Genomic DNA, 20,613 nt, shown 5'->3' with positions numbered 1-20,613 from the left:
CAGAACCTTGGGATGGGCTGGTACAGCGGGCCTCAGAATCTGCATGACTAGCTCCAGTCACTGCTTTTTTTTTGAGTCAGGATCTCACTGTGTTGACCAGGCTGGAGTACAATGACATGATCATGGCTCAGCACAGCCTCAACCTCCTGGGCTACGATCCTTCCACCTCAGCCTTCCAAGTAGCTAGGTATGCATCACCACACCTGGCTATTTGTTTTTTAAATTTTTGGGGTAGAGATGAGGTCTCACCATGTTGTTCAGGCTGGTCTCCAACTCCTGGGCTCAAGCGATTCTCCCTCCTCAGCCTCCCAAAGTGCTGGGATTACAGGCGTAAGCCACTGCGCCCGGCCTCACCACTCTTTAATAGAACTACAATGTGTGTGTGTCTGCAGGGAAGGGGATGGTCTTTAGTCCTGCTGCCATCTTGTCTCCAGTTTTACAAACAATCACTTATTTTAAAGGGCATAATTAACCAGAGGAGTTAATTCTAATGAAAGCCTGTGATGTCCTCTCCCAGACAGTTACTCTGCCATGCTCACTCACTATCACCACCTTGTCCCTGAGGCTTGGGTCTTCTGGGAGATAATGAGGGCCTTGCTCACAGTTAGGTGCCCAGGCCATTCATTTTACTTCCTTCACCAGAGAGAGCCTACAGAGCAAGCAGCCTTGGGCAGCTGTGGCCTTTGAGATGGAGGCCCAGGCACATCCCTATTGTGCCACCAGCTTGCTGGGTGACACCTGGGGCTACGTCTTCTCCTTGCTGGGCTTTGGTTCTGCATCTGGCGATAGGCAGGTTTGACGTGGTGTTTGCTAAGATCCTGCCCCAAGTTAAACTTCTATGCCTCTCTGGTTCAGGGCTGCACTCAGAAGGAAAGGCTGTATTTACTCACACAGTGGTCACGGGCCACTACAGCAGAGAGATGGGGCTTTGGGACACCCAGGGATAGACTCCAAGTAGGGCTGGGCCTGCCAAGCACCTGCCTCCTGGGCCTGAGAATTGTCTTCAGTTTCTCCCAACCCAGGAGCTGGCACTCGAATTGTGCTGGGTTACTACCAGGTCACTGAGAAGACCCTTGAACCTGGTCCAGACCCTGGGGCTCTGAGGTTCCACAGAGTTTAAGAAAACACCAGGAGGACAGGTGGAGCATCTCAGGTGTGGCAGGATACACCCTCCTCCCCTCCACCCCCACTCAGCCCTCTCAGCAGCAGCAGGAAACCTTCGAAGGGACATGAAGGCCAGGAACTGCCCCTCCCATGAGGTCGTGTCCCTGCTCTTTGTAGACAGTTGCCTGCAGGTGGTATATCACACCCAACGTCTACGTTAAAGCAAGCTGCATGCCCTACCTGTGCACACTGGTGACTTTCTATCAGCTACACCACCGCTCTCCCGCCATGGCAGCCCTGCATGACCCACCGGTCTTCCTGAAGCAACTCAGCTGTGCCCTTCACATGGATTACCTGTCCTGGTGGGTTACCAACCTTGCTGTCCACCTGTTTCCTCTCCTGCCAAGTGAAGACATAATTCTACATTCTCTCTCAGTAGACGGGCCCTATTAGCTTGGTGCCTGTCACTCAGGAATTCAGTGAGCTATGGCTGAAAAGAAAACATGTGTGATTCAGGGAGAGCCCACTGCGAGCAGGGACAGTCATCAGGTGCTATGTTCCCATGCCTCTGTCACACGCTTTTGGGCAAAACTTGACCCAGCATTCCACCAACTCAGATCACAGAGAAATCCAGATCTGACCCGGCAGATGGCATGGCTAAGGTACCATCCGTCACCAGATGGCTATAAGGCAGCACGTTATGATTATGGAAATCTAAATTATATGTGTACGTCTTCAAGCTTAATAACTTGCCACTTGGATTAATGTTCTCGGGAGGCAGATTTGCCTCACTCAGCTCTTTGGAGCTGACTCTGAAACCCCAAAATCACAGGCCAGGCTGACACAATGCTCTGTTTGGCAGAGGAGTGAGAAGTAGACTGGAGAGGGTCACGGTGCAGGGGGACTGATGGGATGTGTTGACACAGCAGACGTGCACACGCTCCAACAACACACACAAGGGCAAGTGTGAAGTGACCAAAAAGTCGCATGACTCTCAGAGTGCTGTACTGCAGAGCATGTGCAAAGATGTGTTCCAGAACAGTCTCGAGTGAGGGCACACCCTGGGTCATCCAGCTTTGTCTAGGCACAGACCTCAGGGGCAAGGTTTCCTCCTTTTGGGAACAGAGCCTCTCACTTCCAGAAGGAGTGCTGGTCTATGACCCGCGTTAGTCATCTGGAAGGAAGGAGAAGACAACACAGACATCCCGACCCCACCTGGTCTCGCTGGGGCTTTGGGTTCAGACACATGGGGCACTGATCCTGGCCCTGCGGATGCCTTGCTGTGTGGCACTGAGCAAATTACCTCATGTGTCTGTGCCTGTTTCTGTACTTAAAAAGCCAGCTCTTGTATGATTATCAAGATACTGTGACCAGTCTATGCAGTACCTGGCACACAGTAAGTACTAAATGCATGCTAATTCCCTCCCTGAGTCTTCAGCTCCTTCTCCCAAACATAAGCCGCCAATCTACATGGATGCAAATGCATGTGTCCCTCAACTTTCCTATTAAAAAAAAAATCCTTCTTTAATCCACCCTTCCTCATATCTGTCCTGCCTTCAACATTCAGTTCCTGTCCCACCACCTCCAGAAATCCTGCCAAGACTGTGGCTGACTCTCTCTTCCAAGAGCACCCAGCATACTTCTATGATTCTGCTGTCATCTATACTACAGGATCTGAGTCACAATTGTAATCTTATCTTTAAGATGAGTTCCTTGAGGTACAATGTGTGTTCTGTTGCCTTCATAACCTTTCCTGTTTCCTTTCATTCATTCATCCATCCATTCATTCGTTCATTCATTGAGCAAGAGATTTAATGAGCTTTCTACATGCCAGACAGCCCCCAGGAATTGGTTCAAATCAGGGAACAGAAAAAGCAGCTCAAAGATTAGGAGTCAGGCAGACCATGTCCTGCTCCACACTAATGTGAGCACAAGCACCCCAGACACACACAGAATCTTGAGAGAGAGACAGAGGTTGTGTGGTTAGGACCCACAGTTCAGGAGTCAGGCTGCTGGGATTCTACCCTAGCTATGCCACCTGCCATTGGTAACCTAGGGCAAGTTATTTAAACAACCTGTGCCCCAGTTCTCCAGGTATAAGACAGGATTGTAGTGGCATTATCTCACAGAGTGTTTGTGAGGATTAAATTAGCTAATATACATATATGAAGTATTTCGTACCTGCAGCATGGGTAAGCGCCACCAAAGTGTCAGGAATTATTCTCACAGAGAACCCTAAGCCCAGAGTGAAAGCCTCAATCCACAACCCATGGTGACCACTGCTGTGCTTTGGTGTCTGGACTTTCTGGCTTGTTCCTGCATCTTGTAAACATGTGTATGTACATGTGCAAAACTTCCATCTGATTTTACATGAGTGCACTCCCGCTGAATATTTTCTGCTCCATCTTTTTTCCCAGCTAAAGACGTATTTTAGGACATGTCTTCGCCAGTTCAGTGACACGAAGCTCACCTCTTCCCACATTGCATTTCCTTCCCTGGCAGGGACTCACCCACTGAATTCTCTTTCCCTGCCACTGGACGTTCCGGTTGTTTCGCATTTTATTGCCAGCATAAACACCTGCGATGGACGTCCTTTTATGTGTCATCTTGGAGCACACGTGTGTCTAATTCTCCAGAAAAACGTGTAATTCCAGAGGCGGCAGGCAATGCACGTTTATTCGTGGACAACAGCATTGCTTTGAAAGGCTGTTTCCTAGGGCATGCCTGTCCCTGTTGTCGTTCTGACACCCATCTGCAGGGGGTAGCCCTGTGCCACCTGGGTCCTCAGAGGCCTGGAATTCCCCTGACACAAGATGGGGCTAGGAAGGGGCTTCTCAATGGTCTTCTCCAAGGCAGCGCGCACTCTGGGGCAGGGGTCCACCCTCCTTTGTGCTGTCTTTGTTCCACAAGCAATCTCCCAGGTTAGGCAAGTTCTGGCTTTACCTTTCAACTTCATCTGGGGGATAAATCATGAACCCCAAGGTATCTTAGGGTGGGAAGTCCCTCAAGGGTTTTCCAGTGGAAGGTACACTTGCAAGGAAGCCATTCTCAGACCATGTTCCACCCTCCCAGCTGTGAGACTTCAGACAAGGTACTTCACCTCTCTCTGGGCCTCAGCCTTCCTACCCATCAAATGGAGCTACTGACGGAGTTGTCCTCATGGAGTTGTCATGTGAACCAAAGGAGGACTAGTGAGAGAATGTGCACAAAGCATCCTGCTCTGGGCATGACACACAGGAGGTGCTAGGAAATGATGGTTCATATTATGAATAGCAAAATCACAACAATAACCACGAGGTAAGAGACTCTTGAGTGGTGAAATGTTGTGTCCAAGATCACAAAGAGGGCCTGGATGTGAATCCTGAACTCTCCAAACACATGCCCCTCCCCTGCTTCTCCCTGCCATGCTGCCATGGGTGGCTCTAGGGGATTCAGACAACACCTGGCTGAGTCTACACCTCAACCAAAGACAGACAAGGGAGGGTTTTTTAAAGATGATGTGGGTCCAGGTGCAGTGGTTCACGTCTGTAATTCCAGCACTTTGGGAGGTGGAGGGAAGACGATTGCCAGAGTCCAGGAGTTTGAGAGACCAGCCTGGGCAACTTGACAAGACCTCATCTCTACAGTAAATTAAAAAATTAGCCAGGCATGGTGGCATGCACCTGTAGTCCCAGTTACTCACGAGGCTGAAGCAGAAGGATCACCTGAGCCCAGGAGGTGAAAGTTGTGGTGAGCCATGATCACACCACTACACTACAGCGTGGATGACAGAGTGAGACCCTGAGTCAAAAAAAGAAGGTTGCACTTATAAATAAAAATAAAGAAGACATGAGATGTACAGGCTGTGAACAAGTGAGAGTCCCTCAGACTCTTGAACTCCAAGCAGGTGCCAGGTACAGCCACATGGGCTGAGAAATCTCTCCCCGCTCAGCCCTGCTTTGAGGGAGGACAGAAGTTGGTGATGCAATCTCTCTGCCCCAGAGGCATATTTAACATCACAAGAAAGTGAAGCCCTGATTAAGCACTCTGTCATCAGTACTCCTTCCCTCTGCATCCTTTTTATCTGTGTTAATTACCTCTTACAGGACCACTAACTGCAAACAGGCTCCTCAGCCTCCTCTTTCAGCCCCTAAACCAGTCTTTACAGAGCAGGAGAGGATCCTTTTAAAATACAAGTGGGCTCTGGCCCATTCCTGCCCCAAACTCTCTGCATTCCTTCTGCTGTAAAACACAAACTCCCTGCAGTGCGACTCAGGCTCATGCAACTGACCCTGATGCCTGGCCAGCCTGCCCGGCCACCTGAGCTTTCTTTCAGGATCAAGTGCTCCAAGTTCTTTCCACTTCAGGCCTTGCACAAGCTGCTTCTCACCCCTGAAAGTACACATCTCAATGTACTTGCTTATACTGGTGATTATTTTATCCACACCTCTCTCAAGGACCAGGAAATTCTTCCAGCTTGATCACAGATGTATCAGTAAGTAGAAAACATAAGAGGCAGTAAGTGATTCCATGTAAAGTGAGAAACAGTGAAGACACAAGGATGCCTCTTTCTTGGAATTGACCACTAACAAGACATTTTACCTCTCCTGAAGTACTGATGATTTCTCTAGTAGAATGGAAATAATTATTTTCTCTTTTTGCCTTGGTTGCTAGGAAGCTTAGAATTCAATTTGAAGATGAAATACTGTTCCTATCAAAGGCACCCCACCAACACACACACACTTTCCAGCATCATTTCTGACCCCTTTATTTTTTTGGTGTTGTGCTATTCAGGTGAACTTACTCAATTATTTTTGACTTGAGTAGGAATACTAATTATAAACATATTAACAAATAATTAAATGAGATATGTAGAGTTTAAAGAGGGTGTTGAATCACACCATTCACTTGGGAGGGGCTCAATTAAAAAACTGCCAAGTAGATGAATAAACACTGACATCAAAGCACATTTCTAGGATGAGACATCTTCTCCCTGCAGTTGGAGATGGAGATACCTTTTACAGATGCTTGGGTAACGACTCTACTTTCTCCTCCTGTCTCCCTTCACTCTTCAGAAAGGCTTTGCAGCTGCTAAATCTGGCCTAAGAACACACATCATTTGTAAACCCTCCCTCAAACCAAAGTCCAAAAGCTGGTATTACTATATTCCCTTGGCATAATGACATCCCCAGGTAGTAGTGTGGTAAGAATTCACTGCCTCTTCAAAGGACCATGGCTTCATGTTGGCATCTCCAGCATCTGTGTGCCTGTCAGGGGGCAGAACTTGGGGTACAGCAGTCCACGATGTGGTCCATCTGTTCCAGCTCTGCCTGGCCACCTTGCTTCCTTGAGCTGCTGCACCGAGGGTAGATCCGCCAGACCACACAGCATTCATGTGAGCTCATCCAAGGCCCCCACCCAGAGACGCAGCTCAACATAAGGACATGAAACTACATGACAACATGTGTTGAAACAGACTTACGAGGAAGCAGGTGATTCAACAAAGGTGGAAATGCAAATACACAGGGAGAAAGGCCGAAGAGAGAGGGCAGAGAGGTGGTGATGATTATTTCAGAGGATGGAAACTTGGTTATCTTCTCTCCTTTTTGGTTTTCTTGAATACTATTTAAATGTGACTTTAATTTGGGCCTCAAAAAGCAGGTTTTTAAAAAATCAAATGTTCATTCCTTTCACTCTCTTTGAGAGCTTGATCTTCTCCAAAGGCTTGGTGCAAAGATGTGGAAGGAAACCTTCACTCCATGCTGGGAATGCTGGAGTCTCGGAGGCTGGGGCAGAGACCTGACATCTTAAAGCCTCTGCTCTCCACTATCACTGCTGCCAAACATCTCAGGGAGCCAAGGCTGTGAGAGGGGAAAACATGAGCAATCAAAGACAGGAGAAAAACCTTGACCTTGGGGATAATGCTACAAAGAAATCTGCGAGAAAGTGACAGAGTGTCCACCCCCTTGCAAAACAACTCCCAGGATGAGGACAGAGCAGATTCCAGAACAATATTGATTCCTTTTTAATGCAATTCTTCAATTATCCTCCAAGCTTGGCTTTTAGTCTCATAATTTAAGTAAATTGCTTTATAAATGTTCTTCTAAATTTTGTCTCTTTATTCTTTTTTTTTTCCTTTAAGGAAGAACTAACAAGATTCTAGGAGTCATAAATATAACCGCTCATAAAGAACCCAATGGGTTTGTTGTGGAGTGTTTCGTTGTCCAGGATTGATGTCCAAAGCACAGAGAGCCATCAGGAATACCTGTTTATTGCAATATCATTTTCTCACTCCATGGGCAGATGCATTGATGGGATTTCTTCTCCTCCTAGGCCCTCTATATCCCTGGTCCTCAGCACTTTCTGCCCATTCTCAGTTGACAAGGCAATGGGTTTCCAATTGAATTCAACATCAGACTGGAGAATCTCAATTCGAGGTGGATGGATCCACCATTTATCAAAATCCTACTGAGCAGATGTCAGAAAGAAAAAGAATTAAAAATCTAATAACACCAAGATGTAAAACTCTTGTAATTAAATGGACACAGGATATCAGTAAATTATATAACAAACACACACACACACACACACACACACACACACACACACACACACACACAAATATAATGTAAATGTATACACACATATGTAAACAATAAACATGTACAGGATTTAAACTTCACTATTTAAGTTATGCAAACTAAAATAAGATACTTTTTCTCAACCAGATGGGCAATAAATGGAAAAGGAATATAATATCTAGGGTTGGCATGGCTGGAGAAAAATGAAGAATCTCAAACACAGCTAAATGCTGGAAGGAGGGACTGCAAAAAAACAAATTACTTCCCAAGAGCAGTTTGGCAACAGTTAATCAAAAGCCTTAAAATGATGCCTCTCCCCTGAGCCAATGCCACCTCTGGAAAGACAGCCCAAGGAATTATTAGAGATGTGCTTAAAGATTAATGTGCAAGGATGTTTAAAGCAGCAATGTGGATAAAATTTAAAAAAACAAACTGTCTAACAAGAAGAAATTAGTTAAATAAATCATGTACCTCTTTGCTACAATATATTATGCAATCATTAAAAATCATGTTCTAGAAACATTTATCAAGGTGGGAGAACAGTCATGATACATTGCTTGGTGTAAGAAGCAGGCTAGATAGCCATGCTCAGAAGGACAGTTTTACAGAGAATTGTCAACATAAATGGATACACAGAGGCACACAGGGTACTCACGTTGTCAATAGTGATTACTTTTGGGTGGGTAGGTAGGAGGGATTATTATTATTATTATTATTATTGGGTGTTTTTCTGGGTTTTACAATTTTTCAAAAGTAAGCCCAGAGGCCAAGGCAGGAGGATCGCTTGAGCCCAGGAGTTTGAGACCAGCCTAAGCAAGATTCGGTCTCTACAGAAAAAAAAGAAATTAACCAGGCATGGTGGTGCACACTGTGGAAGGATTGCCTGAGTGCATAAGATTGAGGCTGTAGTAATTGGTGACCATGCCACTGTACTTCAGCCTGGGCAACAGAGTGAGATCCTGGCTCAAATAATAATAACAACAACAACAATAATAATAATATATATGTTGGGGCGTTAAAATAAGGAAATACACACACATACATATGTTAAGCGTCTAGGCAGAGTCCTCTATTCTCCATATTTCTTGCAAACCGAATCAAATGGCCCTTTAATCTGTCCAGTCTGTGACAGAGTTGACAACTATCAGTCTTATGCATGAAGTCCAGGAGAGACCCTGTTCTTGCCGTTGCAGTGTTCTGATCTGGCAGTATAGATAACTCCAGAGACTCTGCCATCCAATGAGATAATTTCACAAGTCACTAGTTTATTCTAATGGGGTTGAGCTGAGGCCACAATTATCCACCAGGGATTTCCACAGACAGCATGCAAAATAAAAACCTGACAAAGGCCAGGACATGGCAAGAGAGATAACAGAGAAGGAAAAGAAAAGGGGGAAAAAGGAGTAAGTGTCCAATGCCACCTCAGCCCCTGAAGTCTAGTTAATAAAATGCATTCAGTGTGCCCAGGAGAGAACATGATGGCTGTGGCCCGGGTTTTCTGGTTCCTCAAGGTTTTCCTAGTCAAATGGCTACAAAGCCAATTCCACAAGGAGAAAACTCTAGGAAGAAACGTACATTTACTGAACCCCTGCTCTTGCCTGACCAGCACCCTGTTGGGCTGTACACCTGCTCTGTTAGAAGCAGTCAATGGCTGTGGCAATAAGCATGCATCTTGGAGGCAAAAAGACCTGGTTTCAAATCCTGGTCCCACCACCCCCATCTGTGTGCCTGTTGTGGATCACCTCCTCTTCTGATTCTCCGCTTCCTTTCCAGTGGGGCTGTGGTGATGGGTCAATGGGAGCGCACATGAAACTCACGCAGAGCTCATGATGCCCCACGGAAGATTCCCAGTGGCAGAGATATTGACTGGTATGCTACGTACTATAGGCATCTCATGTGTTTTCTGTTGTGTGTCTTCTTCAGTGCCAAGAAAAGCATCATCAACAGGAAGACAGATCTCAGCAAAACAGTTTGAACACAGGAGGTGATCATCAAATGTTCAGATCGATAAGTGTGCCCAGTGTTTTAAGACATTATCTGTGTGGCCATCTGTATCCCCATTTTAGTGATGAGGAAACCTGAACAGTGGAGCTGAGTAACTCGCCTGCCATTTGACTATTACTCATATCAGAATTTTATTAAAGAGGAATCTGAGACTCAGAGAGGTCAAGAAGCTTGTTCAAGGTCCCACAGCTACAAAGTGGCAGAGCCAGGCTTGGAAATCCAGAGCCTCTGGCTTCACAGCCCAGGCTCAAGCACTGCAGGGTGTCATCTCTCTCTGCTGTTGGGGTAAACACACAGTCCCCCAAGTCAGCAAAACCCAGGTTTAAACCCTGGCTCTACAACTTTCCACCGTTGTAATAAAAGGCAAGTTGACAAAGTCTAGGCAATTTTGCAAAAAAAAGTGATAAAAGTGACATCTGCTTCGAACTTCATACGATTGTTGCCGATTGTTGAGAGATTTAAATAAATGTATACACATAAAGCACTGAATACAGTGCTCATCTTAAGTCCCACATTCAAAGGTTATTATTATACAATGAGCAACAGAGAAAAACACCAAGAAGTGTATCCTCTGTGTCATGACAGAAGCGAGACAGGCTACTACATGGAGGGAGTTCAGTGGGGAAGAGAAGGTTCCCAGGGATGGGGAAGCGGCAGGGCAGGCAGGCAGGCCTGCTGGGGAGGACAAACCGAGGCTGGGCCTCACAGAGGCTGTGGCTACCAGCAGATGGAGAGAATCAAAGCCTTGCTTCAGAGGACGTTGTGTTTGTCTGGCCAAGGGTGAAGTCACTTGGAGAAAAGAACGATCTGCAGGTAAAGGGGATGAAAGCACAGGCATTCCCAATGCCAGGGTGAGGAGCTTGGCCTCTGCCCTGCAGGCTCCCCCCAGTTCAAGAGCAGGGCGGCAGGCACAGCACAGCTAAACATGATCAGATGCACGTTTAGAGAGTGCAATCTGCCTCCAGGACAGACGGGCATCAGACTGGTGGGCAAGACGGGAGACAGACAGACCAGGAAGCTGCCACAGCTAGGCAGTGGCAGTGGCAGGATAGGGTAAGTGTAGTCTGAGACGTGCTAGGGGGAACTCAGGACTGGAGAGTTCAGCCTCACTAGGGACAGTGGAGAAGACAGGCTATGGTGACTAACCTGGAAAGGGCCATAATTTGAGGACCAGAGAAGGCACCATCAAGGGCTAGAGCTGGACTTCCAGAGCAAATAGAGATTATTCCTAATGATGGAGAAGAGCTGAAAATACAAATTAAATAAAGACACTAAAAGGAGGCACACACTCCATGTGCAGAGATAAGGGGAGAAAACGGGTAGAGGCCAGGCATGGTGGGTCATACCGGTAATCCCAGCACTTTGGGAGGTTGAGGTGGCAGGATTGCCTGAGCCCAGGAGTTCAAGACCAGTCTGGGCAATATATACCAAAAACAAACAAACAAAAAAATTAGTCAGCATGGTGGCACACACCTATAGTCCCAGCTACTCGGAAGGCTGAGGTGGATGGATCACCTGAGTCCAGGAGGTCAAGGCTGCAATGACTGTGACACTGCACCGCAGCCCAGGTGACAGAGTGAGACCCTGACTCAAAAAAAAAAATTTTTTTTTAAGAAAAGAAAATGGGTGGAGATACAGAATTTTGGGCGAAGAGAGGAAGGAAATTGAGGACAATCTGTATATACATGCTGACTTTCTAATTAGGCAGATAATCTTAGGATTGGAAGGCCTCCTGGTGGGAAGGCTCAAAAGAGTTGGAGCACATGTGGGAGGAGTGTGGGCCTGGGGAACACAAATTCTCAAAGAGGGAAGGAGGCAAAGGTGCTGGGACTGAAAAGAAAGAAAAAATCAAGAGGGAAGCAGAAGAAGAGAGACAAAAGCACAAGGGAACAGGGGGTGCCACCCTTCCCACCTGGACATGGGAGGCTGGAAATGGCAGGAGGAAAACCCCTCTCCGACTTGTGAGCAGAAGTTTCCCTACCTACACAGGTTAATTTATGAAAGCTGAACTCCTTTTCTCAATCAGACACCTCTTAATGAGGCTTAGCACACCATTTCAGATGTGGTTCAAATAAACTGCAGGGTTTTTTGGATTTTTTTAAGTTCAGAGGCCCATGTTATCAAGTCACCAATTTCACCTGCATTAACTGTGTTAATGGGCTCTGGAAACAGCCATCTCCTCATCAGTGTCCCCAGGGAGCCCATCAGGGAAGGATGCTGAGGAACAAGGTTATGGATGTAACCCATCCAGGGGACAATGCAGTCACACTCTGGGCTGTGCGCCTGTCTTGTCTGCCTCCCCACATTTTTTAAGGCCGCACAGATAATCCAAGGGGATGGGAGGGGGGCACACAATTCCATTCAACCCCTGGGCTTCTCTGCTGTAAAGCAAAAATGCAGTTGCCAAAAGCCAGATAGGAGCAATTACATTTTGAAAGAAACTCTGTCCACATGGGGATGCTGACTACATTTAGTAAATGACTCTGCAATTCAAACATCTACGATGGATCACATGGGTCCAGAATCCAGGTTATTTTCCTCCAATGATAGTTTAAAAAACAGACATAAAAACTAAGCAGGCACAACAGAAAACGTTGAAAGTCAAGCATATGCAGTCGACAACATTCTTCATTGCAATGCTCACAAGTGGGACTGCCACTGCCATATTTTTAAGACTTAGAATGTGCAAGGGTAACAACGACCAACTTGTGAGGACTATGAACCAGGTCTGGTGGTGGAGATATCTGAGTCAGAGGCAAAGGGACCTGCCCAAGGTGACAGCCAAGTAACAACTATCAAACAACCCCAGGTCCATCTCCAAATCCATCTCTAATCTCTTGGTTACAGACCTCCTTTCCTTGGATTTTCCAAGGTACCAGCTGACCTTGCACATCTGGAATCTTGCTCCAAAAATCTAAGGATGGGGACAGGGTAGGTCCACCTCTCTGGTCAGGTCTTACGTGGATAAACCATGTTGAGCATGGGGGGACCCTAAAGGAAGGTAGTGTTTTCCAGACCTTGGTGTGGTTAAGAGTTGCCTGGGGAGCCTGTTCCTTTTCTAGCAAGCTAACACGGTAGACTGCCACCCCCAAGGCCCCAACACCTGAGTACCTGGGTGTGTGGAAACACCCTTACTGATGTAATTTGACTCTGTTCCTCCCTGCAGCTGGCAGCTTTAGGATTCAGGAAAGAGGACATCTTGGGAGTTGTTATATTTGTGCTGATATATTTGCTTTGCATTCAAAGTTGAGAGGATGCTGATATTAGGAAACTCAGGTAGGAAAAATCATGATGAAACTGGCTTCCGACTGAAGCAAAGCTGCAGCCAATTTAGCAGAAGGAACACAAATTCTCAAAGGGGAAAAGAGGCAAAGGTGCTGGGACTGAAAAGAAAGGAAAAATAAGTCCATTTATACATTCTCGGGAAAGAATAAAGCAGCGTTTGAACACATGTGATTACTGGGGACTTGGCCTTCACCCAAAATGTTGGTGCTTCTAGAAACCTGGACAGTTAAAAACCAAAAAACAAAAAGCCAGAAGATATATCTCACCCAAAATTGGTTCATTGATTTCTTCAGAAAGCATAAATGATTCTATTTTGGAATCTCACCGACACAATCAGGCTGCTGAAATAACCCACTTCTGGGAATGTGGTTTGAAAATCCACAGCAAAGTGACAAATGAATGACTGAAAGGGTCTCCAAGGGTAGATCTGAGTTGCAGAGGATGAGAAAAGCTGTTGCTCACCCAGGAACAGACCATATTTTTGTAAAGCCTTTTCACTGAAAGTAGAAGAGGGTTTCAAATGTGGTCACATCTAGTAAGTTACTTGTTCCTCACGGCCACCCGGGAAGGAGGCAAGTGGGAGGTGGCTACGCCCAATTCACAGCTCCAAAGACTGAGATTCAGAGATGTCATGGGAACCGCTCCTGGCCACACAGCCAGCTTGGTGGTAAAGCACACACTAGAGCCTCTGGCTTTCCTCCATGCTTCCGTCCAGCATCCACTATGCTGCCATGCGTGAACTTTCTCCAGATCTTGTCCTCAGGAGCTGGGAAATCCTGAACTCACTAGCACTGGATTAGGAGCAAGATCACTGCATTCATTTGACAATGTTCATTTACTTATTAAAGTATCTACTGTGTGCCAGGAGCCAGGGATACGTGAATGAGGAAGGTAGATAAAATCTCGGTTCTCAAGAAGTACACTTATAAAGGGGGAGGCAGACAAGAAACAAACATAAAGAAATGTCCTAGCCGGGCTCGGTGACTCAGCCTGTAATCCCGTGCCTTTGGGAGGCTAAGGTGAGTGGATTGCCTAAGCCCGCGGGTTCGAGACCCGCCTGGGCAGCGAGACCTCATCTCTACAATAAATCAAAAAATCAGCTGGGCGTGGTAGCGCATGCCTGTAATTCCGGCTACTTGGAAGGCTGAGGCGGAAGGATCGCCGGAGCCCAGCAGGTCGAGGCTGCGGTGGCCGGTAGCGGCCACTGCACTCCAGTCTGGGTGACAGAGTGAGACTCCAACTCAAAAAAAAAAAAAAAAAAGAAATGTCCTCCTGTCATGACAAGAGGGTGACAGAAATTAAAGCTGGGGGAAAGAATGGAGGAGTGGGTGGGGGGGTTCCTGCTTCAGAGAGGGTGGAAGGGATGCACAGACATGACGGTGCTACGGCACTTAAAATGCTGGGTGACCTGTGGCCAAAGATGAGTCCATGTTCCCCCATGACTCCCCAAGGACAGAGGCCGTGTCCTGTTCATCTCTAACTCCCAAGTACCAGTCACAGGTTTGTGGGAAGGGCTGCTCAGAGAATGTGTGGACAGAAGGCTCCACCAACAATGGGATGGGCAGATGTGTAGGTCTCGGACTTCCCACATACTCAAATGAAGTCTCTGGGTAGTTCTTAAAAGGCCCTCAAATGCCAGGCTCAAAATATGACATCTGCCTGCCTTCCAGTACGGGACCAATAATGTCTTCCAGGAAGCTGACTACAAACCCCTTGGGCTGGCTTCCAGGCAGGGAGGCCACTTGGTTCTTAGTCCCCAGTGGTGGCCTTGGACTCACCAATTTCATCTCCTTGAGCACGATTCTCTTTGCCTCCCTGCCTCCCATGGGGAAGATTGGAAGGGACAAGAGGAACAAAGCCCTTGGTGCAGAGAAGGCACTCACAAAGGACAGCCTCCTCTCTGCCCAAAAGCCTTCCGGTAAAACAAGTAAAGCAGTTAAAACACAGTGCAAGTAAACTACAGGCTCTGTGTGATAACAAGGTGTCGATGTAGGTTCATCAGTTGCAACCAAGGGACCACAATGGTGGGTGGGGGGCAGGAGGCTAGGGGGTGGGGAGCAGAGGGTGGGGGTAGGGGTGTTGGTGTGGGGGAGACTGTGCATGTGTGGGGGCAGAAGGCATACGGAAAAATTTTCGTACCGTCTGCTCAGTTCTGCTACAAACCTAAAGCTGCTCGAAAAAAAATAAAGTCTATTAAAAAATAAAACAAAGCACAAGTGCACTGGCCCCACGGTGCTGCTTGCTACATGCAGCTGACACCAGGAACGCATGGGCATGGAATGGAGAGAGAGTTTGATTGCTATTCTGCACCCTATCCACCTGCCAGGCTGTAAAAGTACAAAGGAAATGTCAGCAGCATGGAGATCTTAAAAATCACCCCCACCCTGGGGCAAAATTAGGAATCTGTGCGAGCTCAAAGTTAATATAAGATTCTTGCTCCGGAGTTTTTTTTAAAAAAAGAAAAATAATCCATTTTGAAAGATTTGTATTTCAGCCTCCAGCTACTTCCAGCCATTTAATGTCATTCTTCTAATCAGATTCTTTGATCCTGACTGGGGACTTGTCTGGGATCCCCAAGCAACGGAGACCAAAGGCTGCCCTTCCAGGTCACAAAAGAACCTTGCTAGAAACCGCCAGTTGGAGCCTAATCCCTTATGAACGCCTGCTTCAGTGCAAAGCCCTTTGCAGGACGGAAGGAGGATTATGAGTCGGAGCAGATCTACATGAGCGTCGAGCTCAAGCATACAGGCATGCGCAAGGCTGCATGTACTGACAGGTGCAGACAGGTTGTGCACCACTGTGCGGCTGCGGGCAGACAGAGGTGGGAAGCAGCCACACACACACAAGCCAATTGGTCAGGGGTTAAAGGGCTCACACTTATCTTTGCAGCTCCATCTGAATGATGACTCCATGGTATGGAATAAACAACACTTGGTTTGTCAGCAGAGGGGAATGACAGAAAAACAAGATGCTAGCACTGGAATGATTCTATATCTCTTTCATGCCCACCTTCAAGTCAGGAGGTGAGAATCTTCTAGTATAAAAACATCGAGCCTTTAAAAAAAAAGCACTCTCTTCCACTGTACAAAGTGCTTCTTTGATATGAACAGTAAGTAACTGGTTGAAAGAGGATTTTGTCCTACACAGACATCATAGTCTTCTAAAACCTTAAGTGTCAGCTTGAACCAACTAAATATACAAGACTAAGTTAGAGAAATGGGCCCTCGCAATGCATAGCCTCATTACACTCTGGATATGCAGCAACCAGCGTGAGCTTTCCACATGTCATGGCTGACCAGGGGAAAGCCCACGCCTGTCCACGTTTTCAAGTTGGAATACAGAAAGGAAACCAGAGGGAGAAGCCACATTTCAGACACAAAGTTGAAAGTGGTAATAATTTGTAATGGCTTCCGCTAACCACATACAATGGGAAAAGGATAGTTGAGTCGTTTAGGACGTGCTGGACCAAAGCTAATGACTTATATTAATACAGATAGATTCTTTCTGGTTATTATGCAAAGGGAAGGAGGGTGTGATACCTCTAATTTGATGAAAGGACCAGCAACAGTTGTTAACTTCTGTAATATTTCGAATTCTAACATGCTCCTTGAATGTACCCACGGGATGCTGAGAGCATGAGGAAGTCATTTAATTTTTATCGAGATGAAACACACACATATATATACATATCCCAGCAGTACCTGAATACCTTGCATTCTGCTACCCAAGAAACCAGGAGACTCAGAAAGCAAGCGAGGGAGTCTGATTTTGAATGCTCCCAGGGTGGTGCTGCTAGTGCCAGAATCCCACTGTTGTTTTCTCATTTGCTCTGGAATAGCACCGGGGTTGGTGTTCTTGGGTCAAGAGACAGCAGTCAAGCTCTCCTCAGTACAGTGTGTAACCTATCAATTTCCTGATTTAGTAGGATGTTACACAAGAGTGCCAAGATTCTCATCTCCCAATCTTTAGCCAACTTTCTTTATTCTGCCTTTAACGAAAACAATTTAAAAAGAACAAGAAAACACCAGACTAGGCCTTCTAAATGCCTTCTGTGTAGCACATACCAAGCAAACCACAGACTGTCTGAGCTGGAAGGGATCTTGGACATCCTCTGCCATCTACTCTGGAACACAGAGAGGATCCGTGAGTTGCCCAAGGTCACACAGCAAGTGTGCAGCAGAGTCGAAGACAGCATCTCTGGTCTGTGGACTCCTTGACTAATTTATCCAGCATATTTGGCAGAAAACCTTGGGAAGATCTACTCTCTTTATTTTTATTATTAGTTTGGCGTCTGCTCATTCAAGAGAGATTTTTCAAAAATCAAACATTTCAACATAATTGCAAATAGTAAATGGCTTTGCCTTATCTGAACCTGTCACCACTGATTTAGCAAATGGGTTTCAAGAGAGGGACGGGAGCCCCAGTGAATGGAGACTAAAATCCTCACTGAACTGCTTTTGGTCACAATGGATGCTTGATTTGTCAGAAAGACAAGTAGGAAAAGTGCCCAATCCACTCTTTAAAAAGCTGCAATCCTCTCTGATTCATAAGCTCTTAAGTAACTTGATTCCTAAGATTTATTTTAATTTCATTTTCTTTTTATTACACACACTCTCCTCCTCCCCTTTTGGGAAGCTCAGAGGTTCTTTCCCATCCCCCTTTCTGTCTCAGAAAAAATTTTAAGAATCTTAAGATTGAAAATGTGGTAACCTGGAACAGAAAAATAACATTTTCAGAAAAACTGATGAAATTCAAATGAAGTCAAAAGTCCATTAACAGTAATGTCCCTTTACCATAAAAGCCCGGACACGGTGCCCTGCAGTACTGAAATTTACTCAGAGGGGCTCCAAGCAGAGACAGGAGCTGTCTGTGCCCAGGGGAGGAACGGGGGTCTCTTTTGGCTTTCAGTTAAGGGACTTCACACTCAAAATTTTGTGGAAGTGTGTCAATAGTTCTCCAGGTGTTCTTTCAAACTGTCCCTGAATCTATCTGCCATGGAGCAACTCTGGTGACCTCAGGGACTTAAGTTCCACCTCCTCCGTTTTAAATTCCACCCCCTGAGGAAAGTCTGTCCCTTTTTTCCCCTGGAGTTCATGTGACACAAAGCAGCATCCCTTTTGCCTGTTGCTTCTGAAGGGTCCAAAGGGGTCCACCTGTGGCAGGCGGTGTGTTGGGCCATGGCCGGAAGCGAGGCATCCCTGAGGCAGGAGGAGCTCATTCTGCCTAAGCACCTGATGACAGCCGGAGAGGCGGGCCACAGGCACCACACTTCAAGGACAACTCTGCTCCCACCAGCCTCTCCCTTGCGGGCAAACGCTCACATTCTCTGGCTTCAAAAACTATGCCATGGAGAGTTCAGATTTTACTCTGGAAGAAGCAAGTATAAATAAACGAGCCAAAGCCTGGTGGTGCTCTAACTTACAGCTCAACAGTGCCCGATGTAGCTGAAGGAGGCTCGGACAAAAGATCTGGAGCATTATCAGCAAGACGGGGGCGGGAGGGGGGGGGCAGTTGCTGGTAAACTGAAACTCACAGCCAAACAGCCCGACCCTTGTGGCACAGCTGAGTATGGGGTGTAAACCGTAGGAGGAGTCCGTGTTTTTCTTGCCCGGGGTTAACTGACAGCCTTTCCAAACCCTATCACCTTGTGATGATTAAGTTACCCAAGTCTTTTTAAACTGCCACTAAAATTGAAACCACATTTATAAATGACCATTTGAATCAAGTATCTTTAGTGCACAAATTTATCATCTGGGAACTCCAGACCTTTTAGGTCCAAGGTTAATGGACTTTATAAATATATGAAACGCTAGACAAAAGGGAAAGCTTGTTGGCAGGGAGGAGACTGAGAGGAGAATTGTGGCATGGAAACTCACAATGAGCTCTGCCCGCTGCACCCTGGAACAATATAAACCAACTGGCTTTTTTCCAGAAGCTGCCAAGAAGTTTCCAAAAGCCTCAGCGGCCTCCCCAAAGGGGCCGAGGGGCTGGGAAGCCAATGAGGGAAGCCAAGGTCAGAGACGAGATGGGGTGCTATCCCAGGCACACAGCCAGGGAGTCGGCTTGAGACTCACCTGACCACAGGTCACTGACTGCACACAGGAAGCAGCCGCCGGCCTCTGCTGCTTGGAGTTTCCCAGTAGCCAGCAGGCCCTCAGCTGGAGCTCCAAACAGCTGCACCAAGGCAGAGGCCCAGGAGGCAGGGGTTTACAGGCCAGTCAAAGCCCGGAGAAGCATTTCTCTGCAGAAGCAGTGTGTGTTGATGTCCCTTTCCCCCCAGAACTCTTCTCTCTTCCCCTTGCACATGAAGGGGGTGGGACTAAATGCCTGCAAGGGAGCCTTGAATCCACCGTGCACCAAACACTATCCATCTCACACTCGAACTGGTTTTCGGTAGCGCTGGGCTGTGAGATCAGCGAGCAGGCATACTCCTTTAAACAGCATGATTAAAGCCTTGGAAGCTTGCTGTCATGAGGTTATTTTTCTCAATTAACAGACACTCAAAGTACAAATACTCTCAGGGGCTGGGGACTTTATTTTTTATATTCAGGCAGGGACCTCATTTCCAACAAGGTTAGGGACCACTTATCTGGTCCTGCTGCCCCATTTTCCAAGTGAGGAAGAGGTTCCAAGAGGGCAAGTGACTTGCTCCAGGATCTACAGCCTGGTGCACGGTGCCGCAGGGGCAGGCCAGAGCTCCGTGGATCACTCAAACCACCTCCCCCCGCCACTTCGGTGCTAACTAAACTTTCAGGGTCAAGAACCTACAGGATGGTGAGAATGACAATAGCAGCAGTAGAGGCCACCTACTGATTACTAACTGTACGCCAAGCAGAGGCTTTAATCTCTTCAAATGTGCATAAGAATCCACAGCCCTTTGCACACTTGGTAACCATATATTTGCCCTAGTAGCTTGAGGCAGTCCATCTCCTGCGCTATCCTTTAAGCCCTACCAAGGCCAGGTCCTTGTTTTGTGCATCTCTATATAACCAGTGCCTGGCACCTATTTGCTCCGTAAACATTCTTGTTTTAAACTCAAGAAAAATGGAGCCCAGAAAGGTCAAGCGATTCGCCTAAGGACACCCAGCACGGAGCTACTGGCCACTCTGCCCACACTCTGCCTCCTACTCCTCTCCAAGCCACAGCCCTACCTTGACGGCCTCGGCGTGGGTCACCCGGGCCAGGGACTTGTCGTTGACGCGCAGAATCTGGTCCCCGACCCGCAGCCCTTCCTTCTCAGCTAGGGAGCCTGGCTCCACCAGCGACACGTAGATACCCACGCCGTGCTCCGAGCCCCCGCGGATGCTGAAGCCCAAGCCCTCGTGGGCCTTGGCGCGCCGCAAGCTCACCAGGCGCACCTCCCCCGGCCCCGCGCCGTCGGGGCCGCCCCAGGCGGTCTGCCTGTAGGGGGTGGCGGCGGGCAGGTAGAGGCCCTCGGCCGTGTACTGGTCGAAGAGCAGCTGGTCAGAGCGCGGGATGACCAGGCGCAGCATGGGCAGCAGGCGCCGCTTGACCGGGCTGTCCAGCAGCACGCGCAGGGTGCGCACCAGGTCGAAGACGTTGCGGCGCGCGTGGTAGGCGTTCAGGCAATGCGTGAACTGCTCCCGCTCCGTCTCGCTCAGCAGCGCGGTCAGCGCCTGGTGCAGCTGGCGCACGTTGG

The 20,613-nt window shown here is 47.5% G+C and overlaps 1 protein-coding gene across 1 annotated transcript in view; it reads right to left on the bottom strand.

Moving 5' to 3' along the window:
- Positions 1–20,613, bottom strand: part of WHRN (whirlin) — a 101,731-nt gene that overhangs the window by 80,982 nt on the left and 136 nt on the right. The window contains 1 exon segment of the mRNA XM_008057210.1: positions 20,105–20,613. This exon segment is cut by the window's right edge and continues 136 nt beyond it. Within this exon segment, the coding sequence (XP_008055401.1) occupies positions 20,105–20,613 (509 nt within the window).

This window comes from Carlito syrichta, unplaced genomic scaffold (assembly GCF_000164805.1).
Source record: "Carlito syrichta isolate Samal-C Ts95f unplaced genomic scaffold, Tarsius_syrichta-2.0.1 Scaffold302868, whole genome shotgun sequence".
Classification (NCBI taxonomy): Eukaryota; Metazoa; Chordata; class Mammalia; order Primates; family Tarsiidae; genus Carlito; species Carlito syrichta.
The sequence above is the reverse complement of the archived record's forward strand: the minus strand, read 5'-3'. Positions and strand labels throughout refer to the sequence as shown.